Below are 23,996 nucleotides of genomic sequence, written 5' to 3'. Positions count from 1 at the left end.
TAATCGTAAGCATTTTAGTTATTATGATATCCTCCACATAAAGGCAAACACAAAGCAAAAATTAATCAAAACATTCGTTCTCAAACTTCTTTTGAGTAAACACATTCATTGCCCTCATTAATTCATCAATCTATTTTTCAAACATCACATTTAATCAAAATTTCCCAATATCTTTTCAACTAAAAGCTCTAATAACAAAATCACTAACAATAACATACTACCATATTAAATACAATATCAACATTATTAACTACTCACCTACAAAATATTAAAACTTGTTTCTAAAATCAGAAACACTTTCAACCCAAAAAAAAAAAAACTTTAGTCAACCAAATTTTTTATTTAAATTAAATTTCACTATCCTCCAATAATTATACATACCGTCAAGATTTGGCACGTCATTAAGTGAGACTGTTTTTTTTTTCTTGAATTATTCTCAAAACGAGTAAAAATGATAGTATTAGAAATTTTGTGCCATCGATATGGTTTCGACAATTTAAACTATACTCCAAATAAAAAATTGACTTTTACGACCAATTCAACTACTAGTTTTCAAAAGTAGACTTAAATTGTGTCCTTTTTTTTTTTTCTTTTCTTTTCTTTCTTTCTTTCTTTCTTCAATGTGTTTGTTGATGGGATGAGATTGCTCAAAACTTACACATCAAATTAAATGTGGAATTAAATTGGATGGCAGCTAAAGATTTTCAGAAAATATTCATTGTTTCTTTTTATATGCTATAATAATAAGCTATTGAATGAATAAGACAAATGTGGAATTAAATAATGTCATGGTTTTCACTTGAATATTTTTACCTACTTTTTCTTCTATTTCTATTCTTTTCTTCTTCTTCTTCTTCTTTTTGTTTCCAATTTTTTTGAAGTTGATAATTTAATAAATAATTTATGGTCCATTTCTCAGCCTGACATTGTCTCTAAGTTATCTCTCTTTTCTATTTGCATAATCACTTTCAAACATATTAATGAACCATACATATACTTACACACACACATGCCCCCACAACAAAACAACTCACCCATTTCATTTTTTTTGTAGGTTTAGTTAAGTTTTCAAGAAATTATGGATTCTAACAGTAATTGAATAATATTCATATTTTTATACCTTCACTTATTATATTAACTTTTGAGAAGTTTCCAATGGTTAGATACCCATTGACCTATCAAGCTTAAAAGGGTTGTCTCATAATTTTGACTTAAAAAGTTTATATCCTAGTTTTTATCTTTTTAAACTTATTCTACGTTTTAGTCATGAAGTATTCAAAATATCTCTTTTAGAAAAATTCATTCGACATCGTTATTAATGGTAGATATGTTAGGAAGAAACTAAACAATCCAAAATATTTAAAAGATATTAAGTAGAATTTTGGACGAGTTGAGGTAGATTAAGTTCATTTTATTTTAACCCATTTAAGTTGATTTAGTTTTTTAGTCTTTTGCATCAAACCAAGTTAAATAGCAATTTTAATCACAAAATTCACTCCTAAAAGTGAATTTGATTAAGTGACATTAGCATGACTTTTGTCTCTAGAGGTTTCAATCTCACGACCATTAATTAGTGTATCGAAAAAGCTTATAGAGTTAAATAGAATTTTAGAATATACATATGGAAATAGGAGTTGTTTGTTTGCAAGGAAGGTAGATATTCTAAATCTTTAGATGACATGCATAAATGACTTTCTTTATTTTGTAATATTTTTGCATGTAGATTTTTGTGTTGTGTTGTGTTGTGTGTGTGTGTGTGTGTTTTTTTTTTAATTTATTTCTATTGGATGATTTGAAATGTTTTAAATTTACATTTCACTAATACTCTTACAACTATTTCATTAATTCATAATTAGCTTAAGAAATTTTTTGATGGAAACTCATTGGACATCATATATTTTATAAATGTTCTAGATTTTGAATTATTTTGTTAAAAAAGAAATTGAAGTTTAATTTTGCACCAATTTAACATTTTTACCATTGTTTAAAAAAATTCTAAATATTTATAATTTCTTTCCTATCCATAATGTAAGAATCAAATTTGTATTTTAATGTAGGCTATATATCTATTAAAGTGTCCATATATATATATATCCATGGATTATGGGTCACATGCTTTAAACCTAAGCCCATCAATCTTTTGGGTAGGCCCATTGTGTCCAATCTAATTGGGCTGTCCAACTATCCAAACTTCATCTACTTATCTCATTGTGGAATATGTTGAGTTCAAGATTTGATAAAGATGAATAGATTTTTCCCTTTCCTCCTCTATGCTGTTTCTTGTTCTATACTTATATATTGATTCATTTGTAAAATCAATTTTAATTCTCTAACTTACTTAACAACCTTAATAATTGATTTTGTTACTTTAATTCTAATTATTTTATTATCATTAAAATTATCACATTAGTCATTCGTAAATAATTAACGATGTTAACTGAGGGATCAAAATCGAGTTTTTTTTTCCGATGTTCGGACTTAATTGTTTAATTTTGAAACCTAAGAACCAATTCAACATAAAACATATGTAGTTTATTTGTAAGAGAAAACTCAAACAAAATGAGTCATCTATCATTCTTAAATAAGACTTTCATGGAGTTTTGCATACTAACATTGGGAGGGAATTGCATAGTGTTTAGAAAGATGAAGATGATCCATCTGAGTGCAATAAATAAAGAATTTTATTGCTCAACAGTTACAATATTTCACGAACGAAGGAACAACCTGATCGATCGATGATGTTAATCACAAAACAATAGAAGAAAGAATGCAAAAGAATCCTCAGGGAAAAATAAAAAAGCTTTGAGCTTCTGCTACTATCCATTCCTTACAACTCTATCCCAGCATTGTTATTCCTATGATCCTAATCCATTTCGTATCGACTCAAGAACTTGAACAACCTCAGCCATGCTTGGTCTCTTTGAAGGGATCTCAGATGTACAAATCAATCCTAACTTCATCACTTGGATGAGCTCGTTTTCAGCAATGCCACGTAAGTTACGATCGAAACAGTCAGAAGCAGAACCACTTTCCAACAACTCCCTTACATATTCACACAAAATCACTACCTGATTTGCTCTTGGACTCTCAACTGGCTTCCTCCCTGTTACCAACTCCAGTAGAATCACTCCGAAACTATACACATCGCACTTTTCACTAGCTCTCAAACTTTGTGCTAACTCTGGTGCAACGTACCCTACGGCACTATGGTACTTTGTTAAGATATAATTGTCCAAAACTGGAAGCAACTTCCCCAACCCGTAATCGGATAACTTGGCTTCGTAGTTTTCATCTAACAGTATGTTAGTTGATTTTATGTTGAGGTGAAGAATTGGAGGTCTACAATCATGGTGAAGATAAGCAAGAGCTCTAGCTGTTCCAAGTGCAATTTTATATCTTCTAGACCAATGTAACTCCGCATTGCCAATGCCTGTGCTGGTGCCTGGATAATTCAGACTATGTAGATTGTCGTACAAATTGCCGTTCGTGACGAATTCGGATAGAATCAACTGCATTGATGACGACCAATAGTAGCCCTGGAAAGCGACTAAGTTTGGGTGTTTGATGTTTCCTAAACGTCCGATTTCAGTCTCGAACTCATCTTGACTTCTGATCCTCCCTAGAGTCTCCAGCTTCTTCACAGCAATGGAGATGCCGCCCTCAAAACTTGTTCTGTAGACGGTGCCGATCGAGCCACCCCCTATTAGGCATTCCTTGTCAAGCAATGCTTTGGTGCCAGCCTCCCAGTCTTCATACTTGGAAGGCAAAGTTTTGCTGAAAAGAACCAGTTTCCCAATTATGACGCCTGAATCGGTTGAACCAAGCGGTGTACTCTCAATGATTTCGGTGCTCCTTGCCTTCCTCGTCCGAGCCATTAGGTTCAAAATGGAGATCACGCATACCCCGACCAGGATCACAACTGCTGCTATGATTGCAATGATTGCAGATAGACTAAGAACCTTTGGTTTCTTCGACGTGGAAATCGTGCCAGGGGTGTTACCTGCAGAGCAAGGATCCAAGGGAGCACCACAAAGAAAAGGATTGTTTGAGAATGCAGAAGGCCCGAAATTTTGGATCGTATTTACGGAAGGTATGGGGCCTGAAAGGTTATTGAAAGAGACATTGAAATGGTGCAGCAACGTGAGATTTTCAAGAGTACGAGGTATCGGACCAGACAGCAGGTTTTGAGATAGATCCAGAAACCGCAGTTTCAAGAGGCTCCCAAGCGTCGATGGAATGCTTCCGTTCAGATGGTTATCGTGTAAATCAAGGATTTCAAGGTATGTCATGTTGTAAAGAGATTGAGGAATCTCACCTTCCAATGCATTACCAGAAACATCCCTGAAGTTTAAAAAGAAAAAATAAAATCATTAGAGGAACAATTCAAGTTGAATTTACACAACATGGAGATGAATTGAAAACAATGTTGTTTGAGGTTTTCATAGGACTTACAACTCAAGAAGAAACCTACAACTCGTTATGTCATTAGGAATCTCTCCAACAAGATTGAGGCTGTGCAAATTCAAAACCTGAAGTAGCTCGATGTTCCCAAAAATGGCTGGAATTGTCCCGGTGATCGAATTATAACCCAACCGAAGCACCAAAAGCTTGTTCAAATTTGCTAGTTCAGCAGGGATCTTCCCAACCAACTTGTTAGATTCAAAATCCAATATTTTAAGACTCCCACACTTTGTAATGCTTAAAGGGATCTCTCCATTCAAACCATTTCCTGAAACATCAAGAACTTCGAGATTATTGCTGCAACTCACCACCTCTGCAATTCCCCCACTAAACCTGTTATATGAGACATTAAAATAAGTGATGTTTTGGAATCCGAGAACCTCAAACGGCGGTGACCCGGTGAACATATTGCTACTCAGATCCACAAGTTTCAAACTCTGGCAAGAAGAGAACTGCCCTTGGACACTCCCAGATAGTGCATTGCTTCTCACGGAAACATACTCTAATCTTTGAATGGCACAGAGTTGCAAAGGAATGCTCCCACTTAGATCATTATTAGAGAAATCAAAGCCTTCAAGGCTCAAACAATTCAAAATTGTTGAAGGTATCCCACCTGAAAATCTATTATGAGAAAATGAAACAAATCTAGTTTTAAAACAATTCTTGAACACAGCTGAAGGAATCTCCCCAGTAAAGCCATTTCTAGACAAATCCAGAAACCGAATGCTCGGCAAATCGCCGATGAACTCTGGCACCAAACCCGAAAACGCATTGGAGCTCAAGTTCAACTTCCATAGTGTAACAATGGCGCCGTATTCGATCGGAATATTACCAGTAAATCTATTTCCATACAATGTCAAAGTCCTCAAGAACTTCAATCCCGACAAGGAAGGCGACAAAGTTCCAGCCAAGCTAGAGTTCCATAAAACAATCCTTTCCACAAACCCATCGGAGTTACAGAACACGCCGTTGAAACTCCGGCAATGATCCTCGCCGGCAACCCAAGTTCTCAAGAAATTAAACGGGTCCTCTGTAACAGCATCTTTGAATTGAAGCAAAATGTCCTTCTCGGTGACAGCAGAGCAAAATCCAACGAGACATAGAATGAAGCACAGAAGAGCATGAGAAAGACAAAGCTGATTAACCTTTCTCATGCTCGGGAAGTAAAAAGATTTCTTCTTTTCTATCCTTTATCAACTACATGGAGCAATCTAACTACCCATTTGGCATTTTGGGAATCCGATTTAGATCAATTCACGATCTGGGTTTGTAAGATAATCCAAACAGTAAACACCACTAACATTTCTACCAAAAACCCACAACAGAAATTACACAAAACCCTGAAGAAAAAGTAACAAAAGAACACAAAAATCCAATCGCATTCACAGATCAGAAATGCAAGAAGTACTCAGAAATCCAATCCACTTAAATCTGATAATGATTCAACACCTCACCCAGATTTCATCAGAAAAGAGTAGAAATGAAGATCCAGAAATGGGATTGAAGAGTCGTACGCCATTGATTTCACGGCAATGGAATTAAAGAAAGAGAACAACAATCAATGAATGAAGTGGAATGGAAGAACCTGTAAGAAAAAGAAGAAAGAAATTGAGCGGTTGGTTGAAGCACGTGGATGAGAGATGAGAGGCATTTACAAATACAAAAACACTCTCTCTCTTCCTGTTCTTCTTCCTCTTCCTCTTTTTCTTCTTCTTCAGTTCCTCTGTTTTAGTTAAATGTAAAGAAGTGGGGAAAAAGGTGAGATTAAGAATGGAAACCCAGAGTGTAAGTGTAGGGCCATGTGTTTAAAATGCAACATTTATTCCATCTCAACAACCAAACAACCAAAACCAGGGTCGCCATTAAAACAGCAGAGGAAGGAAAATGAAAGAAAAAGGAAAGGGAAGAGGAAATGAAAGGAAGTGAGTGAGAAGCCAAGGGACCAACCCAACTCAACCAAGTGATTTGTCTGTACTGTAAATTGTATGTGGAGAAGGTGAAGGAAAAAAGGGGAAAAGGGAAAAAGGGAAAAGGGAATTACAAGCCATTTTGTTAAACAATTTTTGATCTTGATGAGAGAAGAAACTCACAATTTGGCTGTGTTCTTTATTGTCACACTTAAATGAACTTGTGTGGACCAAGTCCAACCCTTCACATTTTCCCTCTATTTTCCCACTTTTTCTTCCAAGTTAAATTGTACGTTTGAGTTGAGTTTGAACTCATTCTCCATTTGGTCTCTAAAATCTTAGAAATTGATAGATTGGTTATTGAAATATATGTATTCACTTAAAAGATGGTGTAATTAACAAAATTCATCCAAATAACTGTTATTAGAACAGTAGAATCATTAATCAATTAAAATGTTCGTTTCAAAACTTATCAAATATGTATTTTGTTATTTGTATTAATCCATAACTCTTATGATTGTATTACAAATTTTGGTTTCTTGTGTTTATTTTATTTTTTTAACTTTTAAATACAAACAAAATAATTCAAAATATTTATAAAAATATCATAATCTATGCACGATCGAATATGATAGACAGAAATAGTTGTTTATCTTGTGATACATTGTGATATTTTGTTATATTTGTAAATAATTTTAGAAGTTTTACCATCTAAAATAATTTATCTTTCGATAAAATTCCTAAACTAGTTTCCGTAAGTTTGAACTTTTAATCTTGTGTCGAATAAATTTCCATATCGTTCTTTTTACAAGTTAATGAGTTAAAACTTTTCAAAACCTTTTATTCTAACTATTTATACTATGTAGTTAATAATTTGTTTGAATATATTTAGAGTATAAAAATTTGAACCGCCGATTGAATGGTCATTCAAACACAACCAACAAATGCATAATCTAATATTAATATATAAATTAAAAAATGTTAACTTGTTAAAGATTATTTAACAAAATTATTAATGAACAAATTATAGAATTTAAAATATTTTTATATAAATAAATATTTTAGTTTATTTGATTGTATTATTTAATCAAATTAGTATTTATAGACTAAATTTGAGACATCACATTTCAAATCTTAGATTAAAAGCAAGATGGGGACACAAGTTTTCAAAATTGTCCATTGACCACTTACATATATATATATATATAATTAATTAATGGGATTTTAGAAAAGAAATGAAGAAAGAGTATATTCCAGTTGTGAATTGCATTATTATAAATAAAATAATTGAAAAAGGTGAGAACATGTCAACGTACTCCAAAATTAAAAAGCAAAAAGATTAATAATAATAAATTTCTTTATGTGTTAATATATTTTTATTTGATGTACTTGTTTTGTCATATTGGATTGCCTCTTCTCTTCCATACTTCCATTAATTAAATCAATATGGTTTAATTACTATTTTAATTTCCAATTTTTCATTAACCTTTTTACTTTTATTTTTTTTAAAAAAAATATTTTTATTAATTGATATAGTCATTAACGAATTTTAAATATTTTTATATATATATATAAAAAAAAAAGTCAATTGAAAAACTATTTAGAACAATTCTTTATTATTATTATTTTTTCTTTTTTGGAACTATTTTGAAAATAGTTTCCAAAGAACCTAAGACAAAAATGCTATTATATAAAATCATACTGATTTAAATTATTTTGTTTAGGAGTCCATATTCATTCATAAAAGTTTGGACCCAACCTATGTGACACACATATATTATAATTAGAGGACCATATTTATTTTTATATACTCAATTTGAAAACTTTTGTGGGGTTTGATTATTGAGAAATAGTAAGGAGTAATTACAAATGATGAATTCCAATCAATAGGCTAATAAAAGCTCACTATTAAATGAACCTTAGAAATAATATTTCATAGAGTTCTTCCTCTCATATACTTTTAATCTTCCCTCTTTCACAATGATAATTAATTCAACAATTGGAAATTCTAAATATACTTTAATAGCATATGAAACTTTGTCATTAGGTACCATTTTTTTTCTCTTTTCGATTAATCTGAGCAATTTAAATTAATTGGATGTATATACAGTTTGATCAAAAGTTTTAAAGTTTGAATGTTCGCTCATATTTTCATTATGATTGATCTATTTAAACCCACCTTGTTTTCTTTTTTCTTTTTTCAAAAGTTCAATTGCATGTGAGATGAAAGTATTCAGACCTTTAACTTATTAGGTAATGACTCGTGCCTTAATTAGTTGAGTTATGCTAACGTTGACCTATATTTCTAACTAAGTCATATGCGTTTCTTTTGCTCTCTTGCTTTACTTCAAGAGTATATGCATCATGACTAATTTTGGATTAAAATGATAAAAGGTTAATTGCATAAATAATGGCAAAACAAACAAAAAAAAATGAATAGCATATATAGCACAAGGATAACGTAATTGTATATATAAAACAAAATTAGTAAAAGACTAAAAAACTCATGCCTGGCTCACTATTTCACGTGCTTCTTCACAATTTTCTTAAAATGAAAGCTATTATTAATAACAATAACTATAAATGATTTCAACTGATAGCAGCTATCAAGGAATTAACATTGATAGTTCTTATCATTAATAACTTTCAATTTGAGAAATGTGTTGTCAATTGCTATCTTTGATAGTTGTATCAATGATGCTACCCAATGGATAATATTGATAACAATAACTATTAGTGATAAGTCATCGATGCTGCTATCAATGAATAACATTGATAGTTGTTATCAGTGATAACTTTCAATTTTGTTGTCAGTTGCTATCCTGCTAGTTGTATCAATGATGCTACCATTAGTGAATATCATTGATAGCAGCTGTCAGTGATAGTTTTCAATTTAATAAATGTTTTATGAATTGCTATCACTAATAACTACTATTAGTGATAGAAATGTGTGCAATGAACAGTAAACTTGAATTTCTAAAATAAACTACAAGTTGCCTGGTCAATATTTACTGTATTTACAAATATTTTAAAATCGTACTATATTTTCATATTCTTTTCCTGATTTTACTATTTGCTATAATTCCTCGATACTAAATCTAAAAAATAATGAAAAACAAAATCGAACCAAAGTCAAGACAAGACAAATTAAACCTTTGGAAAGAATTCATCCCTTGGCCTCTAACCTCAAACTCTGAGGTTGAGTCTAATATTCTGAAAGCTTAGCGCATGCATGTCTATCTACCATACTTTATATCGATCGAACAATCCACAACATATTTAGTTTAATTTTGCTGATAACTTGCTTCCAAAAAAACTACGAAGTGAGATCAAGGTCAACTTATACTCAAATTTCTTACTTTTCACATTTTTCCTTTTTTTCTTTTTTACTTTTTGACTTAAGCGTTGAAATACGAGTGATAAATTCACAATATCGTTCATACATGTCAATATTCTCTAATCATTAATGTGCATGCAAAAGGTTATAGAAACTTAGGAACAATATTTTCTTATGAAGACAAAAAAAAAAACAATTGAATAAAGGAACATTTTATGATTTATTTATTTCCATTTCCATTTCCATTTCCATTCCCCCATCCATATTTAATTATTTATTTAGAGGAAGAAAAAGGAAATAAAAGAGAGAAAAAAGAGATGTGAAAACGTGATAAATGGACCAATACTGCTCTCTTATTTAATTATTTGTATGCAATTTTAGTTTCAAAACTACACCACAACTGTTCTCATTTAATGCCAAATAAATTAATTTTAACTAAAATGGAAAAAGTCAAATAAACCCCAAAAATGTAAAATCAAATTAATTAATTCACAACACTCCTAAATTTCAAATTTTATTGAAGACTAAAATTATGTAATTTAATCTTAATCAATTATGTAAATATCCTGAAAGATTGATATTAAAGTTTAACTATAGTGAATAAACAAAAATTAAAAATATCTTTTTTTTCTTTAATATTTATAAATAACGTTTTATTTCTTAAATGTTTATTTGAAATCATTCCATCGTATTAATTTATTTTTTAAAAAAAATTAATATGAAATTATTTAATTAGTATTAGTTAAGAATTTGTAAAGTTTTAGTTCTTAGCATAGAAAGATATTGAGATTTAATTAGATTTTTATACCAACATATATCCATAAAATAATTAGTTAAAATCGAAAAACACATATAAACTGCATTAGGTCAATGGGTAAGTTTTGTTACATTTATATAAAACAACAACATGCATATATTAATCTCAACTGGTTACGTACAATATAGTATTTCTAAAAATTAAACCTTAAATTCTAAACCTGGTTGACAGTAATATACACGTATTTAACGTTTAACATACAAATTCATCAGAAGTCACATGATTGATCTAAGATATATATTCTTTTTCAACATTTGTGCCTAAAGTTTACACTTTAAAATTTCAACAAAAGAAAAAAAAAAGTTGAAAGTTGAGAGATAATGGAAGAACTAAAATTAAATAAAGAGAAGAGAATAAATATGGTGAGGTCTACACATTTAATAATCAAAATGAGATTCCTTTCCTGTTTTTCAAGGGAATGTCATATTTTGGTTTGGTGTAGCTCTTCTTTCTATACTCAATCACCACAATCTAACATGAAAATGAATTAGAGAATCATATTATCAAAATAAACTTTTTAAAGTGCGAGGTTCGATCTCTTATTCTTAAATTAATTTTTTAAAAGATTTTGATTAATTAAATTTAACTTAATAGAATATTTAGATGATATTTTGTTATTAATTTAGGGTTGATGTGACAAATTACTAAATATAACAACAATAAGTTGAAGACAAAATTTAAAGTTTTGTGTAGACCTAAGTATGCACGGTAAAGGAAGAAGACATAGAGGAGTGTGCGTCCCAAAAGTGAAATATTAGTGCATCGAGTTTTTGGTTGACCATTTGAACCAATAAATATATACCGATTGAAAAATAATATAATTAGTTGTAGTAGATTGGATCTGTTACACATATAAAGACGGATAACGTTAAAGAGCGTACTTGAGAAAGAAAAAGGGTTGGAGGAAGTCAAGGTGGCTAAGTTGTGCAAAAAAAAAAAAAAAGTTAGTACATAACAATAAATTCATTGATATTAAGCTTTAATCACCTAATGTATGCAATTGCTAATATTTGTACAATTTCTAAATTGTACTTGATTTTCCCATTACACTAATAATGTATTGATCATTACAAATCTGGCATTAAATTGAAAGGTTTTTTTGTTATTATTGTTATTATTATTTTAAGGGTTTATTAAAAGTGATACGAAAACAACCTTTTTAGATCTTTATTTTAATAAATATCGTATGATGAATCAACGTCGAATATAACTTTAATTCGCTTTAATTATATAAAATGCGTGCACCACAATCCTACTTATATTCAACTCAAAATGGTCCGTATATTACAGTCACTTCCTGTACACGTTGATAATCTTTGTTTAAACAGAAGGTTTCTTTCTTCTTTTTTAGGTCTTCGACCCAATTTTTGATGGTAAGACAGACTTAGTTTCTATATGTTTTAATCAATTGAGTTCATGCTTACTTAAGTTCAACAATATATTTTCAACTATTTTTTTTTATAATTCTGGTACTTATACTATTAGAACGTTCATTTTTTGTTCTCATATATTTAGAAAAGTGACTATTCTAGTTTTATTTTTTTAAAAAATTACATTTTTTATTCACAGACTTTAAGAGGTGTTTGGCCCTAGGACTATGGGGGAGGAGCGGGTTATTAACCCACTCCACGTTTGGGGAATAGATTTTCCATAATCCTTCGTTTCTCTATTCCACACCTTCCCCAATCCTCCTCCAAACATATCACATAACACTACCATCATAATTCTTTTTCCAAACGCATACTATCATAACACTACTTATCGTAATCCTTCCCCCAAACGTATATTAAGAGTTGTCTGAAAAATCTCCAAATTTTAATTAAAACGATTCTTCACCTTTAAATGTTAAGGTTTAAGAATCTTAGACTTGAAAGAGTGTCTATAAATCTACGAAGCTTTAATTTTACAACGAATAAAGTTTCTAAACTACTAATTAATAATAACTTGTAAGACATTTTCTAAAGCTAGAAAACTTCGATGAGATTTTTTAAAGTTTGGAAGATTGGTTAAACATAAATCTATAAGTTTTATGAACCTAATTTTTAACGTAACATTTTATTTTGTCTAACTTAAAATTTTATATCAGAATTAAAACAAAACATGTAACCGAAATAAATTTCTTCATCAACTTTGATATAAATAAATTTCATTACATTAAACAAAATGTGCCATAAACAATGAAGCCTCGAAGAATCAAGATGGCCAAAAACTAAAATTGAACATTTTGAAAGTAGATGAATAGAACAGAAGAAGACCGATGGATCGACGCAGAGTAGAGTAGAGTAGAGTAGTGTCCCACTCTCAAAGGGCAGTCAGTCTTGGGCGCGTGTGGTTCAGACGCTTTTGGTTGCCCATATTTTGTTGTTGGCATCTTTGTTAAAGATTCTCACTACCCTTTTAAACTAAATAAATAATATGTGTTCTTTTTATATTGAAAAAAAAATTGTATTGTATTGTATTGTATTGTATTATATTGTATTTGTATTTAGTTATGGATTGTGAAAGGGAAGTTAGAAATAAATAAAAGGAAAAGACAAGTGCTTGGAACTTTGTTCTGTTCCTTTGTTTTTGTTTTTTGTTTTTGTTATTTTCTAGAGTAAAAATAAATATTGCAATGGAAAATTGAAGACAAATTCATTTCAATTACATTCAAAGAAAAATACAGTATTTAAAGTCTTAAAAATAACTACCCACTAACATCATGACCCTAAACTTTCTCCACTAACATCATGACCCTAAACTTTCTCCACTAATCAACATGACCCTAGACTTTCTCCATGATTACAAATCATGAATGACTAATTCCTAAGAAATAGGAACAAACTTGGACTAAATTAACTTAACAAAGATAAACACACATGAGCATGTTTCAATCCTAAAGCACTTTCTTAACACTCCTCCTTGCTTTAGGAGTTGCAAACACCAAGTTTTGACCTTAGAAACTCGAACTTGCAAGTAGGCAACGGTTTAGTTAATATGTCTGCAACTTGATCTTCTGTTTTGCAGTAGACAAGAATCACCTCTCCACTTTTCTGCACTTCCCTTAAAAAAAATAACTTGATGTTAAAATGTTTAGTCTTCTTATAAAACACAGGATTATGAGAAATAGCAATAGCCGCTTTGTTATCAACAAGAATCTCCGTGCTTTTCTTCTGCTCCAGATCAAGGTCAAGTAAAATTTTCCTCAGCCATAAAGCTTGATTGGCAGTAGCTGTTGCAGCAATAAATTCTGCTTCAGCAGTGGATTGGGCTACAATCTCTTGTTTTTTCGAGCTCCAAGAGAAAACACCAGAGCTAAGAGTAAAACAGTAACCTAAAGTGCTTCTCATATCATCAATGGAACCTCCCCAATCACTATCAGAAAAACCAATCAGTTTGAACTCCTTGCCCCTAGTGAACTTAACACCAAAATCACTTGTGCCTTTGACATATCGTATCACTCTTTTTGCTGCCTTAAGATGTAATTCACTTGCACAATGCATGAAACGAGACAAAATACTCACAGCATTCAAAATATCAGGTCTTGTTGCTGTGAGATACATCAAGCAACCAATTAAACTCCTAAAATATCCTTCATCAACTTTGTCAGCACCATCTTCTTTGCACAACTTCTCTTTTTGATTCATTGGAGTGCTTATAGCCTTACACTCATCCATCTTAAACTTCTTTAGTATTTCCTTTGCATATTTTTTCTGGCAAATGAAAACTTCACCTTGCCCTTGCTTGATCTCTATGCCAAGGAAGTAGGACATGAGCCCGAGATCTGTCATTTCAAACATCTTCATCATCTCCCATTTGAAATTTTGAATATGATCTGCATTGTTTCCTGTAACCAGTAGGTCATCAACATACAGTGAAACAATAAGAATGTTAGTACCATTGTGCTTAACATATAAGGTTGATTCTGATAGACTTTTCAAAAATCCCAAGCTCAGTAAATGTTCATCAATTTTGCTATACCAAGCTCTTGGAGCTTGTTTTAAACCATAAAGAGCCTTCTTGAGAAGATAGACTTTATTTCTTTCACCTTGCTTCTCACATCCTTCGGGCTGCTCAACATAAATTTCTTCTTGTAAGACACCATTCAAAAAAGCTGATTTGACATCCAACTGATACAATTTCCACCCCTTTTGTGCAGCTATTGCAAATAGTAACCTGATTGTGTCCATTCTAGCAACAGGAGCAAAAGTATCAGAGTAATCAACACCAAAGATTTGAGCATACCCTTTAACCACAAGCCTGGCTTTGTGCTTGTTAATCGAGCCATCAGCATTAAGCTTGGTTCTAAACACCCATTTAACTCCAATTACCTTCCTATCTTGAGGTCTGTCAACAAGGATCCAAGTTTTGTTCTTCTCTATCATTGACAACTCCTCCTCCATTGCAGCTATCCACCTTTGATCTTTCTTTGCTTCTGCATAGTTTGCAGGTTCACACACAGCAACATTGCACCTTTCATAAATATCAGAAAGCAACCTTGTTCCTCTCACGGAAGCATCATCTACTATTTCATTCTGCCTGTCATCTTCCTCTTCAATGCTTGAATCAAAAAACTTGAATTTCATCTTTTCCAAGGTTTGACCTTTCTTCTCTGCATCATCAAAGTTCCACTCTTCATCTTCCTCGAAGTGAACATCCCTACTCACGACAATCTTTCCAGTTTGTGGTTGGAAAATTTTATAGGCTTTGCTGATAGAACTATAGCCTATAAAGACACCCGGTGAAGCTCTCCTATCAAGTTTGTCACGCTTGCTCTGTGGAACATGAGTGAAACACAAACAACCAAATACTTTGAGAAATTTCAATGATGGTTTGTACCCATACCATGCCTCAAATGGTGTCTTTTCCTTCAATGCTTTTGTGGGAAGCCTATTTTGAAGAAATACAGCTGTATTTGCTGCCTCTGCCCAAAACTTCTTTGGCAAACTCTTTTCATGCAGCATGCATCTTGTCATCTCCATGATGTATCTATTTCTCCTCTCACTAACTCCATTTTGTTGAGGAGTGTAAGGAGCTGTAAGTTGATGTTTTATGCCTGAATCTTCACAAAACTTGTCAAATTCTGCCGAAACATACTCCTTCCCATTGTCAGACCTTACCATTTGAATTTTGCAACCACTTTCATTTTCAACTCTTGCCTTGAACTTCCAAAAGACATGAGCAACCTCTGATTTAAACTTCAAGAAAAAAATCCAGCACATTCTGGTGAAGTCATCAATAAAAGCAATATAATAGAGACTACCTTTTAAAGAAGGTGTTCTCTGAGGACCTGCAACATCTGTGTGAATGAGCTGCAATTTTTGAGTGGCTCTCCAAGATGACTTGGGAAATGACTTCCTATTTTGCTTTCCAAAATGACACGCTTTGCAGCTTGAGATTTCTTCACTAAGCTTGGGAAAATCAAGTGCCAACTCCGTTAGTTGTAGCAGCCCTTGATGATGATAGTGACCGACTCTTTTGTGCCAAAGCTGTGTTTCATCTTCTTTGAGAGCAAAAACAGATTGCTTCTCCTCTAAAGGATTAAGTGAAAAACTTTTTCCTTTCATTTTTACTTTGAAAATATCTTGATTTGCTGCATCCTTAATCAAGCAATATTCATTTTCAAAAGTAACTTTAAAACCTTTTTCAATAAGTTGACCCACACTCAACAAATTTTGGTTAATGTCAGGTACAAAAAGAACATCTTGTATATGCTTTGTACCTTTACAACTGGCAATCGCAATAGTCCCCTTTCCTTTGACTGAGATGTAGTCTCCATTGCCAATTCTGACTTTGGTGATATTTGTTGGCTTCAGATCTTTAAACAACTCCTTGTCATGAGTCATATGGTTGGTACATCCACTGTCAATCAGCCAGCTTTCATTTGACTCACCACCCACGAAGCATGTTGCCACAAACAATTGATCCTCCTCCTCCTCCTCCTGATAAGCAATTTTGGCCTCTACACCTTGTTGTTGATTATTGTTCCTGCAAATTACAGCTTCATGCCCCATTTGGTTACATTTGGTGCACTTGGCGTTTGGTCTCCTCCAGCATTTAAAAGGAGGATGACCCTGTTTATTGCAATGTGAACAGGGAGGATAGGATCCCTTCTTGACTCCTGCTTTGTTGTAAGTTGAAGATTCTCTAGTAGAAATTTGATTCTTCTTGAAAAACTTCTTCTTCTTATTGTTCCTAACGTTCTCATGATGCTTCGCTGGCAAGGCTCCTTCAACAGCACCTTCTTGCCTCATGGCTCTTCTTTGTTCCTGCGCTTGCAAAGCATTGAGTATCTCTGCAAGAGTGATTTGAGTCAAATCTTTGGTATTTTCTAAGGCAGAAATAGATGCCTCAAATTTTTCAGGCACTGATACAAGAATTTTTTCTACAATTCTTGAGTCCTTGAACACAGAACCAAGTAATCTGATTTGGTTTGCAATGTCCAATAACCTAACAGAATACTCTTTAATTGATTCTGTTTCCTTCATCTTCTGCAACTCGAATTCTCGAATCAAGTTTAGCACACGCATTCCTTTGATTCTTTCATCTCCCTCATATTCTGACTTGAGATAATTCCATATCTCATATGCTGATCTCAGAGTCATTATTCTAGTGAAGATAGTAGATGAGACTGCAGCAAACAGACATGCCTTTGCCTTGGATTTCTTTGTCTTCTTCTCCTTTTGCGCTTTGATTTGTGCCATGGTAGGATTGTCTGGAAGAGCAGGAATTTCATAATCCTCTTCCACTGCTTCCCAAATATCCAAAGCTTCCATATAAGCTTCCATACGAACTGCCCAAACTTGGTAGTTGTCTCCATCAAATATCAATGGAGAAATTGAAGTGAAACTAGAACTTGTTATGGCGTCCATGACACAACAACTCACACTCACAGATCCCTTAAGAAGAGAGCTCTGATACCAATTGTTATTTTCTAGAGTAAAAATAAATATTGCAATGGAAAATTGAAGACAAATTCATTTCAATTACATTCAAAGAAAAATACAGTATTTAAAGTCTTAAAAATAACTACCCACTAACATCATGACCCTAAACTTTCTCCACTAACATCATGACCCTAAACTTTCTCCACTAATCAACATGACCCTAGACTTTCTCCATGATTACAAATCATGAATGACTAATTCCTAAGAAATAGGAACAAACTTGGACTAAATTAACTTAACAAAGATAAACACACATGAGCATGTTTCAATCCTAAAGCACTTTCTTAACAGTTTTTCTAAAGATTCATTAATGTGTGTTTTGACTACTTCAACACATTGGACAAAAGCCCATGGGCTTTGACCCATTTATTACTTTATCAATTCCTTTTCTTTAAAAATAAATGAAATATATTGTTTTATATATATGTATTGATAATATCTATATTCAACTATGTATCTAACATATTCAATAATATGGCACTAAATATATGAAAAAAAAATTAAATAACTATTTTATTTTCTTAGTAAAGTTGTGTTGTTGGATTCAAACCTTTGGGACTTATTCAACTATGTATCTATATTTGATGACTTAAAATATAGATAAATGAATATTATTATATTAATTAAAATAATTTTTTTTAATATTAAGTAGTTAAAATACAATAAAATAATAATTATGAGTGGAACGTTTCAAATTATCTAAACCTTTGAGACAAAGTTTATAGTGTGGAAATTGCGAGCCCTTTGCTCGAATTGGCTAACCATGGCCTCATCCTCGATAGAGACCGAGGGTGACTCTCGTGAGACCTCATCTTGTGACTCACTCAACCTACCACTTAGAACCAAAACCAACCCATCGGTGCGTTCACATAGATCCTAAACGGACCATTTTGCTTAGGAGGGAGCCCAAAGTTCTTGATTTGTGTGTGTGTTCTTTTTTCTTTTTTTCTTTTGTTAACTTTTGGAATTCTACATTTAAAGTTTACAGAATTAATTGTTTCTATTTACACACTAATTAACGATCAAACTATAATTATATTTTACACCTAGATATAGAATAAACTTTAGTTAATTGAAATAATATCACGATTTAATTTTAGGTATTTGGGTTAGAGTAAGGTTAATTTTCTTCTCAAAAGGACAAAAAAAGTACAATTTTAATTTATAATTCTATTATTATACTTTTCCAATAGAATTCTTTTCGTGCGATTAGAAAAATGGTTAAAAATAGAACATTTGATCACTTCATTAGAAAAACCCCTCTTGATTATTCTTCTTGATTATTAGTAGGGATCATAATCTTAGGGAGTTTAGTTTGAAATAGGTTAAACAAGATGATAAGAATATATAGTTATGTTTTGAGCATGAGAAACCTTTTGTTATATAAAGTTATAACTAATGTTTATTCATAACTTATTTGTTATCTATTTTCTTTCTTCCCCCAAGATAGTTAAATTCATTTTTTTTTTAAACTAGTCTTAGTTACAAAAAGAATTTTCTTTATGATGTTTCTAAAAATGTCTACAAATATATAAAAAAAAATCACAAATATAAAGACAAACTTATCTATTACTATCTATATTGTCTATAATATATATATATATACATAAAAAAAAAAAAAAAAAGTTGAATTTTTTTAGCCTTATTTTACCCTTTCATTATAATTTTCCTTTTTGTCTTGTTTTAGTGACAATTTTATCATTCCCATTATTCTAATGTTTATGTCCATTTTCATATTCAATAAGATAGGAGTTACATTTCTTTAACTTTTCATCTTCTTCTTATAACTTTTCTCAACAATTAATTATGTCATTTAAATTTATCAAAATCCATTCACATTCCTCTCTATTCTTTAATCTTCTATTTCCCAATTATTCACCAATTATTCGCATTCCCTTCTCTCATATTAACCCTTATGTAAGTAAGCAAGTAATGTCATTATAAATTATAAAAAAAAAATTACCTTTTTAGTCCATAGGTTTTATGAATATTTGCATTCGATCTCAACCTCATTTGGTTAAACATACTCATTTGGTCATCGAGTTTTCAAAATGTACTTTTTTTAGTTATAAAAAGACTTTTCTTTCCAATGTCTCTAAAAATGTCTACAAATATAAAAATTTTCTCTCCAATTAATTATATTATTTAAATTTATCCAAATCCACTCACATTCCTCTCTATTTACATTCCCAGATTCACATTCCCTCATCTCATGTTAACTCTTTTATATCTCTTTCAATCTTTTCAAATCTTTGGGTATAAATCTCTTTTTTTTTTCACTCATGTTCAATCAGAACGAAATGCTAGAGGTGAAGAAGAAAAGCAAATCAAATTATGTTTTTTTATTCTTTTCTAAAATTTTTTATTTTGTCTATTTTTTTATATAGAGTATGCTAGTATTTTATAAATAGTCTAAAATGCAATCAAACAAATATTTAAAAGAAGAAAAGTGAAAAAGATGATCTGACTGTACCTAGTAGGTACACAAAGCTATGCGTGTGCTTGATCCAAAAGAAGGTATGAGTTGATAAATCCCACTATCAAGGCCTATCAACTTCTTAAAGCCATTCGACTTCACAACTCCCTAGATTTAATGACTCAATATTCATTATTACACTCTTTATCCCACCACTGATATAGGACAAACAATCAAAATACAGTGAATCCATCACCACGGAGTTGAGAATTCTGGTTACAAATTGGACTGAATTATGCTTTGTTGACAATCTGAAAACGATTTAGAAAGATCTAGTTTCGAGATATTGTTCTTTCAGGGAAGTGTCCAAAAGAAACGGAACCCAATTTATCTAATCTATGCCTGTAAGTAGGACCAAGCATTAGGAGATAGCAAAGATTCCTTGTAAGATATTTACATCTCATGGTGGCATTATCCTTCTGTCTCATCACCAAGCATACAAATAAAGGCAGACCACAAAGGACTTCCATGTGAAGCCAACAGAGGTTGAATAATGTAAATTGAAAGAAAAAAAATGATGGGAATTGTATACATTGATTCACTGTTAAACTATTGAGTGACATTGAACTCAGCAGTAGAAGAATGAATATTATGTACCATCATATCACCAAACAACACTATAACATCATATACAGACCCTGCATTTGCCTAAATCCAATCCAATCCAATCCAACAATACTATATTATAGCACGTTCCAACCATTACAATTGAGATTTGAAAGCAGACATAGAGATGAAAGACAACATACTTGTTTCGTATTGTTTGTTGCTTTTTCGATGTGAGCTTCGTAGTCGATTTATGATATTTGCCCTATTCTCTGTTTTCTGTTTTACTCGAAGCTCCTTTGAAACCGAACAATTTCAATTGATGCAACCATAGTCCGTTAGCTCTATGTGCTCCAACAAGTAAGTTTAGCCTGGCTAAGGAAAAGGCCTCAACTACTGCAATAATTGATCATCTTCTATCTGCAATTCCGTGAGTTTCCTTTTTGCATATACAGTGAAGAAAACCGTAGTAGCTGCAGTAACACAAAACCCAACGACGGTGAACACAATCTGGGGGGCCGAGAGGAACTGCTGATTTTGTGAAGCATCTGCCAGTGTTCTGATTAAAATGCCACTGCAGTAACAAAAGGAAGATGATGAAAGTTTAGGTAAATGAGTATCTATTCATATTTTTAAGACAGGAAAAATAAAGGCCTATGGCGTTAATCAGGTAAAAAAACTATCTCAAATGATCTATTTCAGAGAGCTATTTGGGAAAGAGCATCCAATCATTTCAAAGCTTATATCTCCTAGATAAATCATATATTCATGAACTAAATTATCTTCAGTATTTTGCAGAAATTTTCAAAGATGACTATATGGGCAGTATCAAATAGGAAACCGTTTAGATTTCATATCAACCATGTACATAAAGTTCACCCAATAACGAAAGAAACTGGAAAGGAACTGGCAAGTTTCTTAGTTTAAAAACCACCTTTTAATCCTAAAACAGGTTTATTTCTGTATCCAGAGAGTATTCAAACTGGCTTAAAAGAGAATTGACTTAAATGAGACTTGGGCATTTTCATAACTTACATTTTACAGTGTAAAAACTCCCAAGCTAACTAATGAACAGGTTGTATTGATCTGGAAAGGGTTTTTGCTTTTTCCTGTAGGAATATGATGCTGATGCTCATGTGTTTAAATGCCAGAGAAATACTTAATGTAGCCTTACAAGCAAGCATTCAAGAGAGATGGAATTCATCATGTGCATGTATGAGTAGGGTTCAGTGTCAAGTTAGGCATACGTACGTATATATTGTAACAAATATTTCTGGCACCATTCCAACCAGTGACCCGAAGATATAAGGACCATATCTGACATTGGTTGCTACAGCACAGTAATTATATATAATGTAAGGAAATGGAGAAATCCGAATTAGTGCTACTGCCCGAAACTGATGAGTCCAGTTTCCTTCGCCTGCTAATCTTAAAACAGAAGCTCTCTTAGGGTATTTTTCTAACCATCCCTGTAAACAAAAGGGGAACAGAATTTAGCTACGAAGAGATACAAACTATGTTGAGCATTTAACAAATAGATAAGATACAAATTTAAAACAAGCACTAACTTGAATTTTACGATAGAATAAAGATCCAAAGAAATATGGAAGTGATACACCAATCGTTACTGCTGGTATGATTAACAGAAATCCAAAGCCATAGCCGAATGTCATCCCTGCCAACCACATAGAAGGTGAAGATGGTAAAAGCAATGAAGGGAACAGTGCTACAGAGGCGAAAACGAAAACCGCCAGCACTGGAGTACTAAAAGTCTCAGCTTCCCAATTTATAATCGGTATTATTTCCTGTACCAAATGAAACACCCGTCAGTTTACAATGAAACTTTGCACGGTTCAGGTTCCCTAAATACCACGCCATCAAATACTTCGAAATGTGAAAATCCCAAAAACTAGACACCATGATTGGTTTTAGTTTGAAGTAAGAAACTAATGCATTGCATGGTCATTGTAATAGCCATATAAAATATATATACATGTATATGTTCTTCTTTTAACCGGAAGATAGCATAATCAGACGACAACAAAAGATCTGAAGCTGCTGAATAAGCCCAATTGCAAGAACTTTCTTTAACAAAAATGTGATGTAACCACAATAAGTGAGATAATGGACCAAGTTTCAAAGGATCAAAACCAAAACCCAGTAAAAACAACACATCGCAGAGCTTAAACACAACCCAGCAAAACGGCAGAAGCATTTATTTAAAATGAACTGATACAGGTTAAGACACATATTAAATTAGTAAACTATTCATATTCTTTTTATGAGCATGCGGTCAGAAGTTATAGAACCCACAACTTGCAATTAAAAAATTAGAAAAATTCTTAAACGAAGCAAGTAAATCAAACCCAGAAAACAACAACGCCTACAAAACCATTTGGCATGGAAAATTCAACAAATACCCAAAATAACAGTCAATAATCGCAAACCCAATTGGGATATACAAAAAAAAAAACAAAAAAAACAAACAAAATCAAAGCTAATTCAATTTGAAATGGAAGAAAAAAGATCAGAATTGTAGTCAAAATTGAACATAAACACTAACCTTATTCATGAAAAATGGTCCAACCCATTTGAAAAAAACAACAGCTAATGAAACCAAGAAAACGAACAACACCACCAAACGAACCCAAAGCCACAAAGACCTAGCTGGAGAACAAGGCTGAGAAGAAGAATCCCCCCCATCAGAGGAAACCTCATGTTGACAATTACAAGGACTCTGTCTCAATCTAACATAATCACCATTATGATCACCACCATCATCATCGCATCGAATTCCCACCTCAATATCCTCCGCCACCACTTCTCCTCTCCGACCGTTATCCGTCTCATAATATGTCATCGGTGGAAGAAACCCCAGAAATTTAAAAATCAGACAAATGGGTTTTGTCGTCCGGTAACACCCACGTCAGAAGTGTATGTAAAACGTTAGAAATCGACGATGGGAAATATCAGAAAACCCTAGGAAAAGAAGGGAAAAAAAAAAGTGAAGGAAATGGAGAAGAAATGAGATAGAAGAAGAGTTGAAAGAGAATCGGAGAAAGAAAAAAAGTTGAAACTGAAAAGCAAGAAAAGAAATTCCGTGAAGCAATTTTGTAATGGAGAAAAAGGAAGAATTAATGAAAGAATCGGAAGGGAAAAAAAAAAAAAAAAAGATTGCCGTTGTGTGAGGATTTGGGATTTTCTTGAAGAAGAGAAGGGAATTGGAAATTACGATTTAGCCAGTGGGGTGGGGTCACACCTGGAGGGGATAGTGCGGGTGAGGTGACAGATGGCGGTATTTAATTGGTTGTTTGTGTGGTGGATTGCTCTGTCGTTGGTCTGTCGTGGCTTTTCCGTCACGGTCAGATGAGATTACTCATTTAAAATGACGCGTTCCTTTTTCGGGACTACACACTTGCTTTCCAGTTTCCACTGAGCTTCAACGTCACCCATTCCAATTTCCAAATAATAATAAAAAAAAAAAGTTAATTTTCGCAAATGTAACAAAAAAAAAACCCAAACAACT

The 23,996-nt window shown here is 32.4% G+C and overlaps 2 protein-coding genes across 2 annotated transcripts; both read right to left on the bottom strand.

The window, feature by feature from the left end:
• Positions 1-2,659: 2,659 nt before the first annotated feature.
• LOC103490950 (probable LRR receptor-like serine/threonine-protein kinase At1g12460) lies at positions 2,660-6,521 on the bottom strand. The gene is made up of 2 exons (XM_008450709.3): positions 4,453-6,521; positions 2,660-4,341 (listed from the first exon to the last, which is right to left on the bottom strand). The coding sequence occupies exons 1-2, from the start codon at positions 5,613-5,615 to the stop codon at positions 2,856-2,858; spliced, it is 2,649 nt and encodes an 882-aa protein (XP_008448931.1). The 5' UTR covers positions 5,616-6,521; the 3' UTR covers positions 2,660-2,855.
• Positions 6,522-20,424: 13,903 nt separating this feature from the next.
• LOC103490948 (uncharacterized) lies at positions 20,425-23,724 on the bottom strand. Its single transcript, XM_008450708.3, has 4 exons — positions 23,034-23,724; positions 22,039-22,275; positions 21,722-21,939; positions 20,425-21,044 (listed from the first exon to the last, which is right to left on the bottom strand). The coding sequence occupies exons 1-4, from the start codon at positions 23,328-23,330 to the stop codon at positions 20,864-20,866; spliced, it is 933 nt and encodes a 310-aa protein (XP_008448930.1). The 5' UTR covers positions 23,331-23,724; the 3' UTR covers positions 20,425-20,863.
• Between the last annotated feature and the right edge of the window lie 272 nt (positions 23,725-23,996).

The sequence above is a fragment of the Cucumis melo genome, chromosome 6, assembly GCF_025177605.1.
Source record: "Cucumis melo cultivar AY chromosome 6, USDA_Cmelo_AY_1.0, whole genome shotgun sequence".
Classification (NCBI taxonomy): domain Eukaryota; kingdom Viridiplantae; phylum Streptophyta; class Magnoliopsida; order Cucurbitales; family Cucurbitaceae; genus Cucumis; species Cucumis melo.
This window is presented reverse-complemented; position numbering and strand designations above follow the sequence as displayed.